The sequence below is a fragment of the Cryptomeria japonica genome, chromosome 3 (genome assembly GCF_030272615.1).
Source record: "Cryptomeria japonica chromosome 3, Sugi_1.0, whole genome shotgun sequence".
Lineage (NCBI taxonomy): Eukaryota > Viridiplantae > Streptophyta > Pinopsida > Cupressales > Cupressaceae > Cryptomeria > Cryptomeria japonica.
This window is the reverse complement of record NC_081407.1, coordinates 894,909,674-894,935,126: the sequence shown is the minus strand read 5'-3', so window position 1 is coordinate 894,935,126 and position 25,453 is coordinate 894,909,674. Positions and strand designations below refer to the sequence as shown.

The following is a 25,453-nucleotide window of genomic DNA, read 5'->3' as shown; positions in this document are numbered from 1 at the left end:
ACCCAGGAAGGGAAGATGGGGGAACATACGCAGGACAACGTGGAGACACCGTCAGTGCCAGAGGTTGTATAAAGATGATAGGAAGGAGCTAGGAAAAATCCTATCGTAAGGGCGAGATGATAGCGAATTAGGATGGGTGTCCTCGTTTCCTTTTTTTTTCCATTTTTTTCATTTTTTCTTTTTTTTTTAATAATTTTAATAATTTTATTTTTTTCGTTTTTTTTTAATAATTTTAATAATTTTATTTTTTTCATTTTTTTTTTAATAATTTTAATAATTTTATTTTTTAACGACACGGGGCCGCCGAATGTTCGGTTTTCAACCCAGTGCTACTTGGAGGCGCCAAGAAGCCGATTTTCACATCCAGGTGCATGATGCAGCTATTATCCGCCAGGACTCCGAATCTCAAATAGCGATTGGCCAACAACGCTGGAAAGCCGGTTTTCATTGTTGGATAGTTAAAAAAAACAAACAAACAAACAAAGATTTTATTAAATCATCAATGTTGAAGGAGGCCAAAAGGAATTACCGTGAGTCCTTGGCCGCGTCCAGAAAGAAAGCTTCTTTTGATAGCGTCTTTTTGTACAATTTGAGGCGGTGACCATTGACGAGGAGAGCTCTCCTTTCAGAATCCACTGTACAAAGACAGACAACTCCATTATCATAGACCTTCTTGATCTCGTAAGGTCCCAACCAACATGTGTAAAACTTCCCCTTGAAGTCTTGGAAGCAAGAGTCGTACAAGAGTGCCCAATCACTAGGTTGGAATGACCTGTTTTGGATGTGACAATCATGCCATAGAGCACATTGTTTCTAAACAACCTTAGTGTAAAAGAGTGCTTCCTGACGCAACTCATCCAAAGAGTGGAGTTGACCAATGCGTTCTTTTTGGGCATCTGAGAGACTCATTCCCAATTGTAGTGTGGTACGAAGAGTCTTGATCTCAAACTCAATAGGGAGAACTACCCTCTTACCATAGACGAGCTTATAAGGTGTTAGATCAGTGGTGGTCTTCCATGTTGTGCGATAGGCCCACATAACTTCAGGAAGCCGTGTGACTATCTTGGTAAGTATGTTCTCGAGTTCTTGATTGGTGACTTCTACCTGTCTATTTCCTAAGGATGATAAGGAGTAGAATTCCAGTGACGAATCTCATATTCCTTAACCAGGGCAGCAATAAGCTCGAATGTGAATTGTGGCCCTTGGTCTGTAGTTATCTCTCGTGGTACACCAAACCTAGTGAAGATCTCTGAGTAGAGGAAATCAACCACCTTGGTATCCCTTGCGCGTTTTAGGGTGACAACCTCAACCCACTTGGTGACATAGTATGTACAAACGACGATGTATTGCTTTCTCCTAGATGGTGGATTGATTGGGCCCACAAAGTCAAGACCCCACTTTTCAAAGGCTTCTATGGATAACTGTGGGTGCAATGGCATTTCATCAGAGCATGTGAGGCGACCCATACGTTGACACTTATCACAATGGTAAACATAGCGCTTACAATCCTTGTGAATTGTAGGCCAATAGTATCCGACAGTGAGAATATTTTGTGTAGTCGGCTGAGTAGCAAAGTGTCCTCTGCATGGTTCTATGTGACATGCATGAAGTATATCAAATATATCATCCTCGGGTACACATCGCTGCATGATATTGTCAATGCCAGTGCAGAAGAGAAAACTGTTGATCCAAGTGTACTATCCACTAAGGCCAACCAACTTTCGACGTTCTCGTGGAGAGCAGTGGGGTGGAAACTTGCATGTGACCAGGTTGTAGACACCTAAAATTGTCATGTCTAGTTAAATAAATATCTTTATTTATTTAATTACTTTAGCCTAATTCTTCTATTAATTAAATAAATCTTTATTTATTTAATTAATTCATTTATCCTCTTCTAGCCTTATTTCTCATTTAAATAAATACATTTATTTATTTAAATTATCCTTTTCTCTCAATTAAATAAATATTTTATTTATTTAATTAATCCCACTTCTTCTATTAATTAAATGAATCTTTATTTATTTAATTAATTCATTAGCCTTTTCTACCCATGACACATGTCATTCATCTCTTAATTCCTATACTACTTACCCTCTCATTATTTTCTTATTTCCTCTACCTACCCTCTAATCATAGCCGACCTTTTTTACACCTCTCAATCTTATCCCTCCATTTCATATAGTGTCTTCTATATAAGGAGATGCTTCCTTCATTATCAAACCCTAACTCAATTACACACTCGACTACACTACGCTTTACACTTTCATATGCGATCCTACTTGCAACCACATTTCCGTTCTTTGTTGAGCTCTTGTGCACATAAAATCTGAGAGCAAATATATCAAGCAAGATCAATGGAGATAGGAAGAATGGAGATCCAAACCCTATTGGACATATGATGGTATAATCTTTGTGATTTCATTTGATTTGCATTGTCTTAGGTAATCTTCATATGTTATGGTGGATCTTTGTTGTTGTTAGGCTAGGGTTTTTGTGGTTGAATCTATTTAGTCTTTCATCATTGTTGTTATCCACTTTCACCGTTTACATTTTGGCATGCCCGATGGGACTCTTGTCCCTTTTGTATTTAACATCCTTGTTGTAGATTTCGTGTTTTGAAGTTGCAGATCTGACATTTTCGCCAGTATTTTGATATTTTCGCATCTGTGTACTTTCGGATCGCGTTTTTGGTTTTCTACCGCGTCTGCGACATCTGGGGTCGCGTCTGCATCCTCGACCGTATTTTTTTTTTTTTTTGCAAATTCTGGAAATCGCGTCTGTGTTCCCTAGTCGCGTCTGTGGGGTTTTCAGGCGCATCTGTGTCTAGGAGCCGCGTCTATGTTCTGGAGCCACGTCTATGTCTCATCTAAGCACGTCTGCGTCCAGAAGCTGCGTTTGTGTTTCTGATAACCGCGTCTGTGTGCACTTGTTTCATTTTGGGTTTCATTGATTCAGTTTTTAGTCATTCGGATTTTCAGATCTAGTTTATTTTGAGCTAACGTTTTTAGATCTAGCTAACAGAATTGGTGCAACTTGTCTTGAAAGAAAAATCATTTTGTCGAAGGCCCCTATTTTCACAAAGTCTTTTGGGTTTAAAATTTACCTAACTTGTGTGCTTGCAGGAAGGGGTGATCATTTGAAACAATCCAAACTACTAATAGATCTTTGTTGCAGGACCTTGGCACGGGTTTTTTATTTTTATTGTGTGCCTTGTTTTCATAGGTTAGCAAACACTTCAATTGGTGCACTAAAATTGAACCATTGCCTTTTGTGTCTTGAGCAATAGGCTCTTTTGTTTAATCTTTAGAGGGCTTGTCTCCCCGTGTGGTCATTAGGACTATTAGTGAGGAGAGAACCACCCAAGTGGTAGCAAAAGAAAAGCCATCTTCCTCCAAACCATTATAAATAACTGTATCCATGGTGAAAACTATGGATAACATGTGTTGATTAGTTCATACCGACACTATGTCTCCCCATAAACCCGTTTGATCAAATTTATTTGATCATTTGTAGGGCGTAACCCCTACCGGTTGGGAGCCTTCTGTATTTACAGAGCTGAAAGTGTTGCATGTATGGCCACACGAGCGGATGCCCTTACTAGCACCTTTTTGTTTTAGAAGCCAAAATCCTTCTAGTTGTTGAGGCAGGAGGTCGAACCTCTGGTAGCGGCCCACACACATACGGTTCTTAGTAGAGATACAAAGTTCACTACGAGGAGTTTTCGTGGGACTGATGTTTGGTTGCCCCGAGAAGTGAGTGCCGAGGGTGGAGCCAGTGGGGTCAAGCATCTAAGTATCCGCTCTGAATAGCGTAGTCTCGGGGGAAACTCCATGTGGGATCAACAACTATTGTCTTGGCCAGCCATAAGAATTGTGCTTGACTTATTTTGAACATTCAAACATTCAAGACCAAACATCAAAACATTGTGTCTTTTGTGTCTTCAAGTGTATGCAAAACAAGTTTACATCAAACATCACACTTTTATTGGAGTCATTTTGAGTCTAAACACTTGCAAACATTGAGTCCTCATCAACATTGTGTCCTCTTGTCATGAAAAATAGTCAAACATTCAGATTTGGTCACAACAAACAACTTCATAGATTGGAAAAATTGCCCAAAGTTTGCAGAAGCGCGTCTGTGTCTGATAGAACCGCGTTTGTGTCATCTAACCGCGTCTGTGAAGGGCAGAAATGCGTCTTTGTCTTTTGAGCAACATTGCAGCATCTCAGAAATGTGTCTGTGTTTGACAGAACCACGTCTGTGTTTGACAGAATAGCGTCTGTGTCCTTTAAGTGCATCTGTGAAGTATACAGGCACGTCTATGTTCAGGATTGAAAACTTTCATAATTCAACAAACAAGACCAGTCAGTTTCAAACTTATTGAGATTCCTAGGTTATCTCTTCAGGTTTTCATCTAGCATTCAATCAGTCTTTAGGTCTCACAAAGTCCATTATTGCTTTACACCTTACATTACATTCACATTTGTCTAAACTTGAGTCAAAAGGTCACTTGTTTGTCCTCATCATACTTTGTCAACACACTACATACAACAACACTTTGCTAAGTGGTCCCTCATCAAGGTCTATCACCTTTGGGTCTCATTTGGTCTTACTTAGAGTCAAGGTCAACTTACCTCATCAAGAGAAACTATCATCTCTTTGGAAGCCACACCTACTCTACTACATACATACCTAGTCTTACACTTTGGACATTGCAAGTACACCTCAGATTCATTTACATTCCATCCAACTCTTGGTCTTCCATACTCTTTCCATTTTCATCTAGTCTCACACATCTTGGTCAATACCTAGTTCATGGTTGAAACTCATTCCCAAAAATCTAGGAGAGAAGCTAAAGAGGCTCAAGAGTCCACAAACATGAGTGCCTATGAATATGACAATGATATCTTTTTCAATTATGATCATAACACATTACTTGACATGGATGCTTATAGAAACATTCCAAATGTTAAGAACATGGACACTACAAACAACAACGATACACACAATGACAATATGGACAACTTCTACGTACATTCAGCAGAAGTGGAAGACACCATTATGAATCCTCATTTCAATCAATTGGTTGAGGAAATAATGAGGAGAGATAGACAGTATTTTCTACAAGTGATGGCACAAAGTGGAACCAAGATCCCTCATGATTTTGACATGTCTCAAATAATAGAAAATCGACCTTTGAAACAAACTCACTCCAACATGGATCAAAGGAGGCCTAATAGTGGAGGCAATAGAGGACCACATCTTGTGCTTGAATCACCATAATATTTGTTTCAAAAACCAGAGGCCCCATACACACATGGTCAAGCATATGATACTCACCTTCACAGACCATTATGGAAGTCTTATGCAGAAAAATATGCTCAACCACATACCAATGCTAAGGATCAACCACCAAAGCAATTGGATATTCAAAGGCATGCTCAAAATTTGGACACAAGGAAACCTCAATTTGGGGGCAACACAATAGAACGAACTCATGACATGCCTATAGAGTATGGTATACATGGACAAAGCAGATATTCCATTCCTCATCATGACTCTATACCAAGTGGTCCTTATACGTAGCATCATTATAGACCTCCTCCATATGAACATGTGTATGATCAATATCATCCATATATGCAACATGCTTCTCCTCCACCCAGTGGTTCAGGCATGGGGTATGGTCCAAGAAGTCGGTCTCCACCAAAGAACAATTTGGAGCAACAAATCAGGGACTTACAAAAGAAAATGGAGGACATAAATACACTGAAGCCAACTTACACAATGAGAGACATATGTCCCTATCCATTTGACAAAAGCATTCCAATGCCTCCTTTTCCTGCACACTTTGTGACACCTAAGTTTGATAAGTATAGAGGAAAAGGGGATCCTAAGGCACACATAAGACAATTTTTCATAGCTTGCATTGAGGTAGCAACAGAAGAGACATATTTGATGAGATTATTCCCATAGAGCTTAGGTGATCAAGCGCTATCGAATGATTCTTCCAACTCCCACTTGGAATTAACTCTTGGGATGATCTAGCAGAGGCATTTATCCAACATTTCTCCTACAACATAGAGACAGACATATCAGTCACTACTTTGTGCAACACCAAGCAAAGGGATGGAGAATCTTTTTCATCATTTTTACAAAGATGGAGAAATCTAGCCAGCAGATGCTCTTGTGAAATTCCACAAAAATAAATGGTAGAAATGTTCACCCAGAATGTTAACAACGACATTGGTTATGACCTAAGAAAAGCTTGTTTGTCCAATTTTAAGGACGTCATTGAAAAAGGATTAGCGATAGAAAAGGTCCTAATTGAGCAAGGAGTCATCAAGATATTCAAGGAAAATAAAGATGACTTTAAAGGGAAAGATAAGCCAAGATTTTGGAACAAAAACAAGAACACAATCAATGATGGTGTTGTTGATGCCAATATAGTGCGACCCAAAATTATTTTTTTGGGATCAAACTCTACAAACAATCAAGTGAATACTCAAACAACTTCCAGATCACGAAGGAAGTACACCCCATTGGGAGAAACACTTGAGTCAGTTTTCAAGAAGCTAGTGGCAAACAAAGTAATCACCATTCTAGATTTTCCTCCATATGAACCAAAGGTTAAACCAAATTGGTGGAATGATGATGAGTATTGCGAGTTCCATAAGGGCAAGGGTCATAAGACAGGAAATTGTCATCGACTGAAGAGCATCATACAAGATCTCATTGATAGAGGTGACATTGAGATTGAGGGACACTCATCCAATCAAGAACATGAGATGTTTAAGGAACCATTCCCAAAGCATGACAAGGGAAAAGCTGCAGCCACAAATGACCAAACCAACTATACAAGAGCATCCTATAACTACGATTCAACTATCAATCACATCTTGATGGACAATTATGTCTCTACAATTATCATCAAGGACAAAACGCTAGAGAATTCTACCCAAAGACCCAAAATTGTCCTAAAAGGCATTGGATCTTCTTTCGAACCTACCTCTGAATGTCATGTTACAACCCATCGAGGTAAATTCACTTTGCAAGGTGCTCCAACTAAAATCAGAACTTCCTCATTAACCAAGCCTGAGTATGACCTTGTAGAACAGTTAGGGAAGACACCCGCGCTAATCTCCATCCTTGAGCTCTTACGTATATCCCCCACACATAAAGCTATTCTTGACAAAATCTTGAGAGACACTGTTGTCCCTACTGATCTAAACGTGGACCAGTTTCAAGCCATGGTGGGATACCTTTCCGTTCCTCACTCCCTTACATTCACAGAAGTCGATGACGCCTCTGTAAGTCAGCCACATAATGCACCATTACACATTGAAGCCTTCATACACAAACATCGAATAAAACAAGTCCTGATATATGGAAGAGAAGGTCTAAACATTTGTACATTGAGCACTATTAAACAATTGGGATATTCTGATAAAGTTGTGAATTCTACAAACAAAATTACCATCAAGGCATATGATGATGAAGAGCATTCATCCAAAGGCACAGTCACCTTACCTCTCAGAGTTGGGCCAGTTACAAAGGATGTGGTTTGTCAAGTCCTAGACCTAGATCTCACATACAATATATTACTAGGACATCCTTGGATTCATGAAATGAGGGCAGTCCCATCTACATATCACCAATGCATCAAGTTTCCTCACAATGGAGTTGAAATAACAGTTACTGGAGATCCTAATCCATTCATATACTGCAATAACTTGAGACTGAAAACTGAAACGATCATCCCAAGTAATAGGGAAGTCGTTCCTTCTTCTACATACATTGATCCTGAGTCATTAAAACCTTCAACATCAAAACAAGGTGAGTTTAAAGGGAAATTCCAGGACAAGGGTATGGGTGAATACACTTTGAATCAAACCATGTATTTACGACAAGTGATGAGTTCACCAAAAGAATATGGAAGACCACATCCTAATAAGCGGGTATCCATCATTACACTTAAATGGGATCCTACAATCTTCCAAAAATGGGGAGAAGTGGAAGAGGAAGACTTATACAAAATTCTTTACAAAGACCTTGAAAATGATACACAAGATCACATCAGCATACCATGTGAAAAGTATGGCAAAGGATTCAAGATCCTACAAAAATTTGGGTATGATGGCAAAAGTCCTCTTGGCTTAAGGAAGGAAGGCATCATTGAACCCTTACAACCTGAATTGAAATTCAAAAAGGAATGCTTGAAGGGACTTGGTTTCGTGACTTCCAAGGTCCACATTCAAAGGACAGAAGAAGCATTACAAAACAAAGCTGCCAAAATTCAACAAGAGAATCGATATTCCACAGACTCCAACGAATGGGAATGGGGTTCAGACAAATCCTCCAGTGACTATGAGCTCACTGAGAAATTCAGAGAGGCAGATGAACCCACAGAAGAAGAGGAATTTTATGAAAAATTCAAAGTTGGTCAAGAAACAACACCGGAGGATCCCATATAGTCCTTGCCTCTAGGTCCTAGGTTGAAATCACATAGAATGAGAACACCTGTCCCAGAATGCGCTACTAGTGATGATAATTTGGATTCATTCACGATCGAGACTGATGAGGCGAGTGCCAATGAGGACCTTGATAACTACCTCGACATACCAGAATATAACTGCATCTTCACTCTTAGCCCTGCTAACTTCGAAGAAATCAAAGGCCTTCCCCTTGTTCACCACCAACTTATTGACTGGGACCATGAAGGACCTGCACAGTTTGACACATTCCAAAATGATGAAGCTTTTATTGACTATCTTGGCATACGAGATGATCTTTCCCCTGGGGACCATAAAGTGGGATACACTATAGAACTCAATAGCGTGACATATTTTGGTGAGGGTGTCGGGCCTTCCAGTTGCAAAAATATAAAAATAAAAACAAATCAAGGGTCTTATGGCGAAAACCACATTGTGGCGCTGTCTGACCCTAAAAAAGTAAAAAGAAAGGACGTATCCGAGGGCGAAAACCTCTTTGAGGCACCTGAAGATGGAAGTCTCGACATCCTCCCAGCAACATATGAGGAAAACAAACATTGGCAAAGAAGAAGTTCCACACAACATATTCCTGGCTCAATCTTTGACAAAGTCAGAAAGGTCAAAATTCATAAGTTTCTTCACGGAACGACAAATCAACTTTGCATGGTCATACGTTGATATGCCTGGATTGGATCCAGATTTGGTAATGCACCATTTGACAGTTAAACCGAGGGCAAAACCAGTGAAACATAAATTAAGAAAGATGCATCCACAAGTCGCATTATTAGTCAAAGCAGAGCTTGAGAAATTATTGGATGTCGAATTCATACGCCCAATTGATTATCCTGAATGGATCTCCAACTTAGTGCCTGTCAGTAAACCAGATCATAGTATTAGAATATGTACAGATTTCAGAGACATCAACAAAGCTTGTCGTAAGGATGATTTTCCATTACCAAATATTGACTTGATTGTTGATCTCACGATAGGTCATGCGATGTTATCTTTGATGGATGGATTCTCTGGCTACAATCAAATAAAAATCACATCTGAGGACCAGCACAAAACAACATTCACTTGTCCTTGGGGAACTTTCTTCTAGAATGTCATGCCCTTTGGGCTAAAAAATGCAGGTGCTACATATCAAAGAGCCATGACTATCTTTCATGATCTCATGCACGTTACTGTGGAAGATTATGTTGAAGACCTCTTGGGCTTATCAATAGATAGAGATACACATTTGGACATACTTTTAGTTGTCTTTGATCGGTTGGAAAATATAAAGTAAGATTAAACCTCCAAAAATGTGTCTTTGGAGTGACCTCAAGGAAGCTCCTGGGATTTATTGTCTCAAAAAGAAGAATCGAAGCCGATCCAGCAAAAGTCAAGGCCATCCTAGAGATACAACCACCAAGAAATATCAGTCAACTTCGATCTTTGCAAGGGAGACTCCAGTCCATACGAAGGTTCATAGCACAACTTGCAGATAAGTGTAATCCCTTTCAACACTTGCTACATAAAAACATCAAATTCAAATGGGATGATAATTGTCAACGAGCTTTCCAGACACTCAAAGATTATCTTCTGAATCTGCCAATTTTGATGCCACCAGTTCCAGATCAACCTTTATTACTATACATATCAGCTACTTCAACAGCACTGGGGGCACTCTTAGCACAACAGGTTGCTGAGGGTAAAGAAAAGCTAGTATACTATATCCATCGCACATTGGTGGGATATGAACTAAATTACACACCAATTGAGCGTGCATGTCTCGTTGTGGTCTTTGCTTCACAAAAATTATGACATTACATGCTAACTCATAAGACTAAGTTGGTTTTAAGGATTGATCCTTTGAAATACCTTCTCAATAAAGCAACACTTACTGGGCGACTAGCCAAATGGGTGATGATCCTGCGTGAATACGACATCGAGTATGTGGACAGAAAAGCAATAAAAGGACAAGCTATCGCAGATCAGTTAATAGATGCTCCCATGATAGATGATGTTCCTCTAATTTCAAAATTTTCAGATGAATCTATTTTAACAGTGTCGCATGTAAAGCCTTGGCAACCAAAATCATATATATTATCATTTCCCTGCACTAATAACATAGCGGAATATGAGGCATTAACAACTGGATTACGGATTGCAGTTCAGTGGAAGATCCAGGAACTTCATGTTTTTGGGGACTCTCAACTCGTGATTCATCAGGCAATTGATGACTACCAAACAAAGGATGAGAAATTAATGCCTTACAAAAGAATGGTGGATGACTTGAAACAACATTTCATGAAGTTAGACTTTGAGCAGATACCAAGAGAGTAGAATCGAGCCACAGATGCCATGGCTACAATTTCTTTACTGATCAATCTACCCCCGAATGAGACCCGCTATGAGTTCTTGGTGGATAACCTTTTGGTTCCTTCATATGAAATCACTCCTACTGAGATAATATGTGTCGTCGGTCCTGAGTCCCAGTTATATGGTTCCATTTTCACATACCTTCATGATAATACCTTTCCTCCTGACCTATCCAATAACCAATGTCGCACTTTCATTCGCCAATCTTCTCGATACGTCATTTTAGCCGATATCCTATATCGTCAAGGTCTAGATGGCACTCTTCTTAGATGTTTAGAAAGCAACGAAGCTCAGATTGTATTACGTGAAGTACATGAAGGGATATGTGGTCCACATTCTAGTGGTCCTACCTTAGCCAAGAAACTCATCAGGACTGGATATTACTGGCCCAATACGAAAAAAGACTCATATCAATTTGTCAAGAAATGTAAGCAGTGTCAACTTCATGGAGACCTCATTCATGCGCTAGCGCAAGAACTTCAACCAATTGCGACTCCTTGGCCCTTTTGTCAGTGGGGACTCGATCTCATAGGCAAGATTCACCCTCCATCTTCCAACGGTCATAAATTCATAATCATTGCCATAGAGTATTTCACAAAATGGATTGAAGCCGTGCCTCTCACACAAGTCATTGGAAAACAAATTGCTACATTCATTCTCAATTATATCATTTGTCGATACGGTATTCCTGTTTCCATTACCACCGATAACGAGCGTCCCTTCAAAAATCAGGATGTTCGTGAACTTTGTGACCGCTTCCATATTTCCCATCATTTCTCCACTCCATATTACCCCCAAGGTAATGGTCAAGCTGAGGCGTCTAATAAAACAATCCTTAAAATCTTAAAAAAGACAATCGACGATTCTGGTCGTAATTGGCATATCCAACTTAATCCTGTACTTTGAGCCTACCGCACAAACGTCCGTACACCTACAGGAGCTACACCCTATTCACTTGTCTATGGCACTGAAGCTATCTTGCCTATTGAGGTCGAGTTACCCTCTTTACGAGTCTCTTTGCAAAACATTATCCGTGATGAAGACTACAGGGTCTCTCGCTTACAAGAACTTGAACTATTGGATGAACGAGACAAACTGCTTTTAATCATCTCAAGGCTTATCAACAATGAATGAGTCACAGCTACAATCATAAAGTCAAGCCTCACACATTTGAGGTAGGTGACTTGGTTCTCAAAGAAAATCCTAAAAATCAGCAAGACAGAGAGAAGGGAAAGTTTGAATCAAATTGGCTTGGTTCTTACATCATCACAACAACATATGGATCTGGTGCATATCAGCTCTCAACCACAAAGGGTGAATCCTTGGAGGATCCTATCAACAACATGCACCTTCGTAGGTTTTACACATAGCTCTTCAGAGTATCCCAATTCAAAAATACAAAAAAAAAAACAAAAATACAAAAATACAAAAAATAATAATAATCATAAAACATAAAAATCATTACTTGGTGAAAACCTAGCAAACAGGCGTCTTGTGACAACAAAAAAAATAAAAAATAAAAAATAAAATCAAAAAATAAATAAAAATTTTGTCCAATGGTGAAAACCACTTCGGTGGCGCCCTGGGCAAGTACCATGGTGAAAACCGGGTCACTGGCGCCATGTGTAGAGACATTGCTCCTCCCTCCTTCAGGATTCCATTTCCCTCATTCTTCACTTTGCACACACTCACAACCTATCTATCCATAATAAACTTACCCATTCCCATCATGGCTTGTTATTGATCTACCCACGATTGGTTAGCCATTCCTAATAATCCCTCTTTTTCACCCCTTTCCATCCATAATAAATCAGCTCCTATCTGTGGCTAAGGCAAATCCTACGTCTAGTAATGGGTGTGGAACTAAGAACATCACATGTTTCGAGGAGTACAGTTTCTTCCACTTTTCTTCAGTCTATACATGCACAATCCGCAATAAAGCAACACTTGCATCGCCAGTCCGCAATAAAGTTTCATCTTCTCCACAATAAAGTATCAGTTGCATGGATTCAATCAGTTTCAGATGAGACACAACAACAATAATGGGCTTCAACAAATCAAATATTTCAATAGACTCAGACAACATTATGGTTCAGTGCTATCTATCCTTTTGTGAAAATAAACATTGTGACCACAATCAAATAAGACTTATACAAGTGACAAGAGACACTAAACTTGAGGACTACAGTGGATGTTGGTGTCGAGTCTTGGTTTTCTTTTGATTTTATCTTTTGGTGACATGTCTTTTAGCTTTTCCAGGATGTCTCTGACTAGAGATTCTATCTCCAGGATGTCTTTGACTAGAAAGGCGAGGATGGGGTATCGTCGCCTATTTTTCTTTTGCTGTCTGTGGATTGTCTCTTAGTAATGCTATGACTTGTTCAAGGATATGAGGACACTAAGAGTCTAGTATGAACTGGGGCATTCCTTGTTTGTGACTCTCTTATCTCCATGCAAACAGGTACAATGACTTTCTGGGTCGAACATATGCCTCGATTGTCATAACCTATTTTGCCATAATAAAGCTCAATGATGATAACGCACAAGAAGCTCTTTCACTTTCATATCTTCTATCTTTCATCCCCCTTTCTTGATTGACTTCCATCATCCTTCTTGAGTCCGTGTAGCCCGCTATCACATGACTGAGTATAATGACACACCAAAAATATCTGCATTTCATGTAGTCGCCCTTGCATTACCACATATTAAGAATTTCATACATACATATAGATATCACAATTGCATCACATCCTGCACACAACACATATTAGCACATTTTACATTTTCATCATGTAAATAATCATTTGCATTATCATATTCATTTGCATTTCATACATTCACATTTGCATTATGCATAACATATAAAACATAAAAGAACAAAAATATTGCATTTCATCATATACATATTTGCATCCATATCATAATCATCACATAGAAACATACATCATAAAACATCTCATCACATAGGTACACATGCATATAGCTGTCGCAAAGATGAATCATCTCATATATATATATAATCAAAAGTGTCATGATACAATGATGTCAACATACATATGGCTACAAAATCACCCGAAGGTGTCTACATCATCATACAAAATAGTACAAAACTGATACATAGGGAGCCCTCTATGGCTATGATGAACTCCCTCCCTCGGAGCCGCCTGGCCTCGACGGAGTCTGAGCCCTAGAAGGACCCGCCCCAGGATCATCTCTCTTGCCCCCTCTATCTGGTGGTGGTGGAGGACCCATAACCCCACCGCTGGACGCTTGTCTCCTCTGGCTCCCTCCCGTAGCCATCGCTGTCCGTGATGGTCTGCGGAAACTCCTCGCCCGCTGCTTTGGTGGCACTGCCCCGTAGTATAGGTCTCGCCAGTAACCTATCTCCTCCCCTGCCCATAGAACATAGGCATATCCAGCCCCTGTGTCCTCTGCCACCTGCCTCCTAGCCCTCAGTGTTGTCTCAGCTTCAGTATAGCACTGGATAGCCTAATCCCGCTCATGCTCTATCTCCCTCAGTCGCCTCTTGAGCCTAGCTATCTCTTTCTCCAGGTCCTGGATCATTTGCCTATCCCTGGTAGATCTCCCTCAGCTCAAGCAGCTCATCCTCCTCCTCCTCAGCCCCCTATGCCTCTGTCTATAGCTCCCCCTGTATTGGTACCTGTACCTCTGCCTGTACCTGCCTCTGCCCCTGTCCCTGCACCTGTCTAGGACCCTGTGCTGCTGGAACCTGTAGTGGCAATCCACCGCGACCCCTCACCACCCGAGCCTATCTCTCCTCCCCACCCTCTCTCCATGGAGCCACCCTCCTCTCTCCAACAACACCTCGTCTCCTCCGTTGGCCTCTCCCCCCACCATCTCCATCATCATCCCCATCCCCACCACCATCTCCATCTAGAGGCTCCCCTGGGTCTGTCAGTCGTGGAAAGGGATGCTTAGCCCAATACGCCGTGTACTCTGCATCCATGCTTGCATTCTCAATCTCTGGCCACATATCCCATGGCATCGACACCATCTCTACTAGCTACATCACGACCTGATCATACGACAACAATGGCCCAAAGTGTGCTTGATCCCTGATTGTCTGAGCATACATCCCGGAACCCCGTGGCATCTGCTGAATACGGCCAAATTGCCTGCATACCCTGTCAACTAGCTATCTCTCCAATACATAGGGCATCCGCCCAATCAGATATCTGCTCCAGAAGGTATAAAGTAGATCTACTGCGTCCTCCTCCCACTACTCGCACTCACGGTACGACCTCCATATCACAGTGTCAATCTCATCTAGGACTCGACGCCAATGCTCCAACCTGCCAATCCATGGTTGTGAGGTAATCATATCATATAGATGCACAAAGCTGCATCCATGACCCCTGCCCTTGAAATGTATTGGTCGGGGAACCGACAGATGCTCATATGCCCACACCTGCAACAAGGTAACTCCGCAGCCCAATCCTACAGATCCATGATACACAAACTGATGCAACTCATAGTACAAGTGTGCCAGCACACACGGTCCCCAGGCATATCTGGTATGTTGTGTAATCAGTGTCTCCAAGGTGCTCCCCCAACCCACAACCAACCCTCATGTCGCCCTGTCTAGACACAGGAACCCACTGATCACTCCTCCTAGCACTGCTAGTAGTGCCAGTCCTGTTGCGGTCATCGTGTCTCATGCCACGTGTCCAGCTCTCATCTTTAGTCTGGGATCCTGGAACACTCGTCTTAGGGCCTCCCTATCTCCATCTCGATCATAGGGTATCAGCTCCCCATCGATCGGTATCCTCAGTATCCTGTATACATCCTCTAAGGTGACTGTCATCTCACCCATCGGCAAATGAAATGTACAAGTCTCAGAATGCCACCTCTCAGCAAGCGAAGTCAGCAAACCCATGTTCACCCAAAACTCAAGCACATACAGAATGTATCTCAGACCCATACCCTCAATAGCAACTCGGTCCTCGAATGTCAGCTCTGGTCGTAATCTCTGCGTCGACGGGAATCTCTCTCGTGACTCCAGCATAGGCAAATACTCCTGTAGTCAAGCAAAACAATCATGTTAGTCAAAGTGACACTCACTGTTCATCACAAAGTGTTGCTTCTATCCTAGTGACACTCACTATTCATCACAAAGTGTTGCTATCTATCCCAGTGATACTTACTATTCATCACAAAGTGTTGCTATCTATCCTAGTGGTACTCCCTGTTCATCACAAAGTACTACGAGTTTTGCACTCCCTGTTCATCACAAAGTGCTACTCATATTTGTACTCACTGTTCATCACAAAGTGCTGCACCTATTGGTACTCCCTGTTCATCACAAAGTACTATGTCTTGGTACTCACTGTTTATCACAAAGTGCCTTGATCTATCCTATCCTAGGGCCTCTGCTTGAGTGTATCCTCTTGAGTAGTTTCCTAATTGGCAACGTGTTTTCTATCACAAAATTGTCAAACCTAGCCCTATCTGCTATTCTAGTCTTCCCTAGAGGACCTGCTTGGGTGTATCCTCTCAGCAGCTTATCCAATCGACAGTGTATGTTCATCATAGAACTGCCAATTTGACCTTGAAGACACAAACACGCCTTCATGACATAAACGCACTTACAGACTGCACAGACGCGCCTATCCTGCACAAATGTGCCCACATTTCACAAACGCACCTGAACACCGTAGATGCGATCGCATTTGACATAGATGCTTTTCCCAAAATAGACGTGTCTGGCACAAACATAGACACGCCTAGCCAACATAGACGCGCCTAGCACCAACGCAAACACGCCTACATGTTTTTGACATTTTTGACATTATCCTAAAAGTGTATTTCTTGCACTACCTATAATGCATTTATGACAATAATTAATGCGACAAAGTACAAGGAGGTTTTGAGGTACTTACTGGCTCTCTTGCATCTGCTGGTCTTTGATATCGGTGAACACGATTGAATCTGTGAACCAATGCCATCGCTGCTGATTGTTGCTGCTCTATTTTCACTCTGCACTCTGATCTCTTGGATGTGTGGATGACAATGAGGATGCATTCTCCTCGTGGTCTATTTTATAGACTACCCTAGCCCTAGCCCTAACCCTCGTCTCCCGAGTCAGTCTTCATTATCCCATGACTCTGTCACTCTATCCTATCTTGTCAGTCCATTCTAGCCTTTCTTTCTTATTGAGAGATTGTTTGCGACCTTTCCAGACATTTTCATTCAATCTCTCGAGGGGGCATATCATTCCCATCTTGGGGCAACTTTGTATCAGTTCATCTTATCTTCTTTGAAACAACGCGACAAGCCGCATTGTCTCAAAGAGGGGAAAAATGTAGACACCTAAAATTGTCATGTCTAGTTAAATAAATATCTTTATTTATTTAATTACATTAGCCTAATTCTTCTATTAATTAAATAAATCTTTATTTATTTAATTAATTCATTTATCCTCTTCTAGCCTTATTTCTCATTTAAATAAATACATTTATTTATTTAAATTATCCTTTTCTCTAAATTAAATAAATATTTTATTTATTTAATTGATCCCACTTTTTCTATTAATTAAATGAATCTTTATTTATTTAATTAGTTCATGTTATCTTGTCATTCGTCCCTCATAACAAGAGTGTCGCCTTGCAAAATTTTTAGTTGAGTCCTTGTCTTATTAAAAATTTGTTGGTTCTATCCCTAATCCACCTGTAAATCATTTCTAAATCCTTAGCGTTAAGTTTCAATGGTCTGTTGAACCTCATGAACCTCATGAACCCCTTGAACCATCTTTAACAAAGTTCATAGTGTTCGTTTAGGTACCGCAGGTTCTAAGTTGTGTCTAAGACATTTTCGGGCTAATGTTCACTTAAGTGTTTTGCCACAACTCTATTTCACGATCACGGATGATGTATCATATATTCTTTCTCCAAACTCTGAACCATTTGAACCTAGTTCAAATAGTTCAGTGATGTTCAAACTGTTCGATGAAGTTCAAGGTTCAAGCTCTGTAGGTCTGATTTTATGACAGTCATATAGACCCGCACACAATAGCTCATATCTTTTTACTCAGAAATTATTTTTTAAATCGCTTTGGTCAGAATGGAGAAATTTAGGTTTCAGCCAACATATCCAAAATTGAGAAAGATCCAATGGTGGAAACAAAAGTTATGGTCTTCATACCGAGATAGACTTTGACTATCACAAATATTTTCAGTCCGCCCAGCATAATGAATTTTTTCATTTTGGTTTAAAATATTCAAGTACCACCTGTCCAAATATTTAATAAACTTTAGAGAATTATAGTTCTAATGTTTACAAATATTTGATGTTATAAATAAGAGTAATGGGGAAAGTTAAAAGTAGAAGTTAAAAAGTTTTTCAAGATTCGGTTATAAAAATCGAATAAAGATTTCATGTAACTATTTATTGTGAAAGGATTGAAAGGTGTGGGGTTCTTCTTCTTTTTCTTTGCTTCCAGTAGCTTGTGGGGGAGAGAGAGTAGATTTTTATTTGTAAGGGAGGAGTTGAAGCTTTTCTAAGCAATGCTTTGTACAGAAAATATCAATCTTTGAATTGATTTCTAGACATGAATAGAATGCAGAAGATATCTTCAATCTTTGTGTTGCTGATATTCTTCTCATGGCTGTAGCTGGACTTTGAGTCTTTGCAGTTGTTTATTAATGTCTTTTCTATTATAATCAATTGTGTATATGGATTTATTACAAGTCCATGTGCTTGAAAATAAGCCATATTGGAGCAACGACTTTCTCTCTTAGTTTTAGTTCAAATGCTATCCATAAGTGCAGAAAATTAAACTTTGATTTAATGATCTTCATTTATATCTATTTTGTAAGTCTTTGGCATTCATTTTCATGGCTATGGATGAATGTTATTTTCCCTTATTGCTTTATGGTTAAAAGTATATCAACAATTTAATTCCTTGTAAATCTTCTAAGAGCGAGCTGTACCTCTCAATTCAGAGGAAGATTATCACTTCAATGATAATCTATCCAACTGTTAGTACTTTTTGTCCTTCATTCTGGGCATTTTGAGTTTATTTGTATAGTTATCTTCGAAGGACAAATCTGTTCACTAACAGATTTTTGACGACTCTGCTGGGGATTCGGAATCAAAGACAAGTGCATTTTGTTTCCTCAGATTTTCAAATTTATCTCTGTGCAGGAGATTGGCGACTTTGTATATAAACAGCATGCTCAAGGCAAGAGAAATGAGAAAAGGGAAAAGACTAGATCCTTCGATCTTGGAAATTGTTGCAATAGATGATAAAATACTGCATGACTTCTTGGAGCATTACAAAGAAAGTATTTCTCGTGTTGTTAGAAATAATATAAGTGTGGAAGATGATCATGCATCCACTCTTCTATGGAGAAGTCTTTGCATCAGATTTCACAAATTGAAAGAAAAGACAAGAATCTTGCAAGTTTATGCAAAGAAAATATTGCAGCTGAAAGAAGAATTAAAATTTGATGATGATGAGGTTCTAGTCATCTCAGTTTCATCTCACTCCTACAATTACCTTGTCTTGAATGAGCGAGAAGTTTACCAAGAAACAATTCAGTCTCATGAAAGTCAAACAATGGTAAGTGATAATAATCAAGACAACATTGGAGAACCTGCGAACTTGAATGAAAAAAGTTTTTTGAGATCTTTCTCTTACCCGGAAATAGAAACTTTCAGTTTTGATAGTATGGAAAGTTATCTTGTTCCAAAAAGTATAAAAGATGAAAATTTTCAGATTTACATGCAACCAGAGTATGAAGCTTTCACACTTATACATGAAATTAATGAAAATGATTATTTATGTTTCAAAGCTTGTGATGAGTCCTTCGTAGAATCATTTCATTTTGACAGTAAAACAATATTGTGTCTTCCTAATGAAGAGTTGCAGTCCCAAGAACTGTTGACCGGTTTGGACAGTACTTCTTTTTGGGAAGAAGAGATCATAGAGGAGTTCTTGTCATCCATTGAAGAAGGGGATTTCAAGGAGAAGGATTAAGGTATTAATTCATTTCATGCATTAAGTTTGGAGAGGGAATTTGCAGATTTAATTTCAGTAAAAGATGTTGAAGTTGTTTCAACTAAGTTGGATCCCATGCATGATGAAGTGTCTCTCTATTCCAAGATTAGTTCAAATGCTCAAAATTATTTTAAGAATGATGGTCTTAATAGTGGTGATTGTGAGAATGATGCAGCCTTTTCCCTAGGAATTTTTGAGCATTACTTTTTTCAACAAGAAATAGAACATTATTTGAGAAGTACTGTGCAGATGTTTCCAGAAAATTCAAAAGTTCATGATGAAACATGGCTTTTTGGGCATGAATGTGTATTCACAAAGTTCTTGCATATTGTTAGCTTAGTGTTCAACATTGAAGAAGTTACCACAAGAGCATGGTTTTGGGTTGCTTCATTTCAACACAAGCCATTTTTCAGAAAAGACTCCTTCTTCTCCCAACTGGTGGATGGTTTTGTGTAAGAAGTCCTTGGCTCCAGTTCTCATGGTGGGACTTTTCTACCTGTATATTTTTGGTGTGATCTAGGTGTAGCTTGTCTTAATTTTCAGCCTTGGTTTAGTGTGGGTTTTTGGCTTGTTAGTTTTTCCTTGTTGCTTCCGCCCTTTGCAAGAAGCTCCATGTGCTTTGTTTTTCTTGACTCTGTTGCCCAATGGTTAGGCGCTGATATTTTCCAAAGCCATTCTGGATTCTTCTAGTCTTTTACAGTCTCGGTCCCCAGTCAGAGCCAATGTTATCTTGTCATTCGTCCCTCATAACAAGAGTGAGTCGCCTTGCAAAATTTTTAGTTGAGTCCTTGTCTTATTAAAAAATTGTTGGTTCAATCCCTAATCCACCTATAAATCATTTCTAAATCCTTAGCGTTAAGTTTCAATGGTCTGTTGAACCTCATGAACCTCATGAACCCCTTGAACCATCTTGAACAGAGTTCATAGTGTTCGTTTAGGTACTGTAGGTTCTAAGTTGTGTCTAAGACATTTTTGGGCTAACATTCACTTAAGTGTTTTGCAGCAACTCTATTTCACGATCACGGATGATGTATCATATATTATTTCTCCAAACTGTGAACTGTTTGAACCTAGTTCAAACAGTTCAGTGATGTTCAAACTGTTCGATGAAGTTCAAGGTTCAAGCTCTGTAGGTCTGATTTTATGACAGTCATATAGACCCACACACAATAGCTCATATCTTTTTACTCAGACATTATTTTTCAAATTGCTTCAGTCAGAATGGAGAAAACTAGGTTGCAGCCAACATATCCAAAATTGAGAAAGATCCAACAGTGGAAACAAAAGTTATGGTCTTCGTACTGAGACAGACTTTGACTATCACAAATATTTTCAATCCGCCTAGCATAATGAATTTTTTCATTTTGGTTTAAAATATTCAAGTGCCACCTGTCCAAATATTTTATAAACTTTAGAGAATTATATTTATAATGTTTACAAATATTTGATGTTATAAATAAGAGTAATGGGGAAAGTAAAAAGTAGAAGTTAAAAAGTTTTTCAAGATAAAACCGAATAAAGATTTCATGTAACTATTTATTGTGAAAGGATTGAAAGGTGTGGGGTTCTTCTTTTTATTTGCTTCCAACAACTTGTGGGGGAGAGAGAGTAGATTTTTATTTGTAAGGGAGGAGTTGAAGCTTTTCTAAACAATGCTTTGTACAGAAAATATCAATCTTTGAATTGATTTCCAGACATGAATAGAATGCAGATGATATCTTCAATCTTTGTGTTGCTGATATTCTTCTCATGGTTGTAGCTGAACTTTGAGCCTTTACAGTTGTTTATTAATGTCTTTTCTATTATAATCAATTGTGTATGTGGATTTATTACAAGTCTGTGTGCTTGAAAGTAAGCCATATTGGAGCAACGACTTTCTCTCTTAGTTTTAGTCCAAATGCTATCCATAAGTGCAGAAAATTAAACTTTGATTTAATGATCTTCATTTATATCTATTTTGTAAGTCTTTGGCATTCATTTTCATGGCTATGGATGAATGATATTTTCCTTTATTGCTTTCTGGTTAAAAGTATATCAGCAGTTTAATTCCTTGTAAATCTTCTAAGAGGGAGCTGTACCTCTCAATTCAGAGGAAGATTATCACTTCAATGATAATCTATCCAACTGTTAGTACTTTTTGTCCTTCATTTTGGGCATTTTGAGTTTATTTGTATAGTTATCTTCGAAGGACAAATCTGTTCACTAACAATTCATTAGCCTTTTCTACCCATGACACATGCCATTCATCTCTTAATTCCTATACTACTTACCCTCTCATTATTTTCTTATTTCCTCTACCTACCCTCTAATCATAGCCGACCTTTTTCACACCTCTCAATCTTATCCCTCCATTTCATATAGTGTCTTCTATATAAGGAGATGCTTCCTTCATTATCAAACCCTAACTCAATTACGCACTCGACTACACTACGCTTTACAATTTCATATACGATCCTACTTGCAACCACATTTCCGCTCTTTGTTGAGCTCTTGTGCACATAAAATCTGAGAGCAAATATATCAAGCAAGATCAATGGAGATAGGAAGAATGGAGATTCAAACCCTATTGGACATGTGATGGTATAATATTTGTGATTTCATTTGATTTGCATTGTCTTAGGTAATCTTCATATGTTATGGTGGATCTTTGTTGTTGTTAGGCTAGGGTTTTTGTGGTTGAATCTATTTAGTCTTTCATCATTATTGTTATCCATTTTCACCGTATACACAGGTAATTGGCAATATTAGCGAACCATGGGCTCTTTGCTGAGATAGAAAAGAGGTGCTCATCTGTAAAGGTGTCATCAACTGGAGTTGGTTCATTGTCTAGCTGCTATAACTTGGATAAAAAGTCCGCAACCACATTTTATTGACCAGGCTTATCAAGTATAGTTACATTAAATTCTTGTAATAAAAGCAACCATCTAATAACTCGACCAATTACAATAGGTTTATTCATTAAGAAATGAATAGCCGAATGATCTGTATGAAAAAACACATTATATCCAGTAATGTAATGACAAAATTTATTAATTGCATATACAACAGCTAAAAACTCTTTTTCAGTTACTGTGTAGTTTATCTTTGTGCTTGTGAAGTTCTTGCTGATGTAGTAGATATAATAGAAGAGATTATCTTATTTTTGTCCAAGCACAACTCCCATAGAAGAATCAGAGGCATCAGTATGGATATGGAAAGGTAATGCTCGATTCGGACCTCTAAGGACAGGTGTGGTCATAAGTTTTGTTTTGATAGTCTCAAAGGCTTCTTGACACTCAGGTGTCCACAAGAAGGTAACATCTTTAGCAAGTAAAGAAAATAAGGGAGAGGCAAGCTTGCTGAAATTTTGGATAAACCTTTGGTAATACCCAACATGACCAAGAAAACTATGAACATCCTTTTGGCTAGATGATGTGGGCAAATTTTGGATAATTTGGATTTTTGTAGGATCCACTTGAATACCTTGAGAAGATATATAATGTCCCAACATGATTCCTTTTGTCATAACAATGTGACATTTTTCATGGCTGAAAGACAAGTTAGTATCTATACATCTCTTAAGCACCTTTTCCAAGTTTGTTTTTGCCTCTTCATAAGTGTTACCATGCACAGCAAAATCATCCATATAAACTTCAACACAATCATTAAAAAGGTCAGAAAAAATACTTAACACTGCCTTTTGGAAAGTAGTGGGGGCATTGCACAACCTAAAAGGTAGAACATTATAAGTGAAGGTACCCCAAGGATATGTGAAGTTAGTTTTGTCCTGATCCTCCTATGTTATGCAAATTTGGTTGTATCCACTAAATCCATCCAAGAAAGAGAAGAAGTGTTTCCTTGCAAGAGTATCCAGCACTTGGTCAATAAATGGCAATGAGAAATGATCCTTTTTAGTTGCTTTATTAAGAGATCTATAATCAACACAAATCTGCCACTTACCATTTTTCTTTGGGACCACAACTAGAGGAGAAACCCATCAACTATTTGAGATGGGATACATAAAACCAACATTTAACAATTTTTGTAATTTCTCCTTGACTATTTCTCGCAAAGCGGGGTTAAGTCTTCATTGTGGTTGTCTAACTGGACAACTTCCTTCCTCTATGTAAATATGGTGTGTGCATGTGTCTGGATGGATACCACACATGTCTTGGTATTCCCAAGCAAATGTAGATTTATTATCTCTAAGCATGGCAATAAGGTCCTGCACTTGTTCAGGGTTCAAATGTGGATTGATGTTAAGTGTGCGACCTGGTAAGATTTCCATAGGTTTGGATTGTGTTGGTGAATCAAGGGCAAGAACTTGTGAAGGAATAGGACTTTCTAAAGATAATAATGAGCTATATAAACATTGGTGAGGTAACAACTGATGTAATGTTAAAAAGTGTTGAACAGACCGAGAACTACCCACCAAAGGAAAATTCCCAAAAGGATAACTAGTATTCATATCTGAAGGAGGGACCAAGTTCTCTAGAATGTCATTTAATTCATACCTATTCTGAAGGAAACTAACAAGAATATTATCCTCAGTCAGTTTGTCAAGGTCTTGTGCCCGATCAATTATTAAGATTGGGAGTGAATCTTCTAAGTCATTATCAACCTAAACTGGGTCTTCTGTTTCTAGCAAAGGTTGTGCTGGTGGGTATAATGTTAGCTACTTTGTTTGTTCCCCATTAGAAATAACCATATTACTTGATCGACAATTGATCAAAGCATTGGTGATAGCTAGCCAAGGTCATCCCAAAATCAAGGGGTATCCCCCTAGCTTAACTTTAGGCTGCAAGATCATAAAGTCAGTTGGATAGTCCCACAAATCAATGGAAATAATTACATCCTCTATAACCCCCTCAGGCTTGACCAAGGAACGGTTTTCCATCTGGAGGACCGTGGGAGTAGGCCTAAGTCCCCCAAGTGATAATTTTGCCTTTGTTTCTTTTGTCATTACATTGATTGCAACACCTAAATCAACAAGTGTATTGTGAATACTGACCTTACCAATACTTACCTTGATGACATGACTCCCTGGGTCTAAATATTTTGGAATGGTCAAGTTCCCAAGCATAAGGTCAACTAGTTGCCCGATAACCTGGACTGTCTTTGGGTCTTCCTTCTTCTTCTGCTTCCTTGTGCATAACTCACGGACGGTCTTGTTGTACACTGGAATATCCTTTATGGCCTGCAACAAAGGAATCTTGATGTTAACATTACAAAGTTCATTTGCAAAATCAAATTTTGTTTGTGGTACCTCCTTTTGTACAGGTTTTGAAAGAAATTGGTTGGGAAATGACGATTCTTTTTCAGCCTCCTCCTCAGGTACATCATTTACTTCTGTGATGGTAGGGCCTTGGAGGGCTTTCCTTGACCTTAATTGTACTCCTTTAAGTTCCACTGCATTGATTGGATAAGTAGGATATCTTGCCACCTCATTATTGTACACAGGTTGTGTTGCCTTATTGTCGGGATTGGGATTTAGTTGTGTTGGCATTGACATTGATTTTGACGGTTGTGTAGGCCGAGGCAACTGATTATTTGGAGGAGGCAGAAGAAGTTGTTTTTGTTGCTGATATGGATGAACCAT

General features: G+C 39.0%; 1 protein-coding gene across 1 annotated transcript; it reads right to left on the bottom strand.

The window, feature by feature from the left end:
- Positions 1–1,115: 1,115 nt before the first annotated feature.
- Positions 1,116–25,453, bottom strand: LOC131874421 (uncharacterized). The gene is made up of 2 exons (XM_059217799.1): positions 24,881–25,453; positions 1,116–1,643 (listed from the first exon to the last, which is right to left on the bottom strand). Exons 1-2 carry the CDS (start codon positions 25,451–25,453, stop codon positions 1,116–1,118), a joined length of 1,101 nt encoding a protein of 366 aa, XP_059073782.1.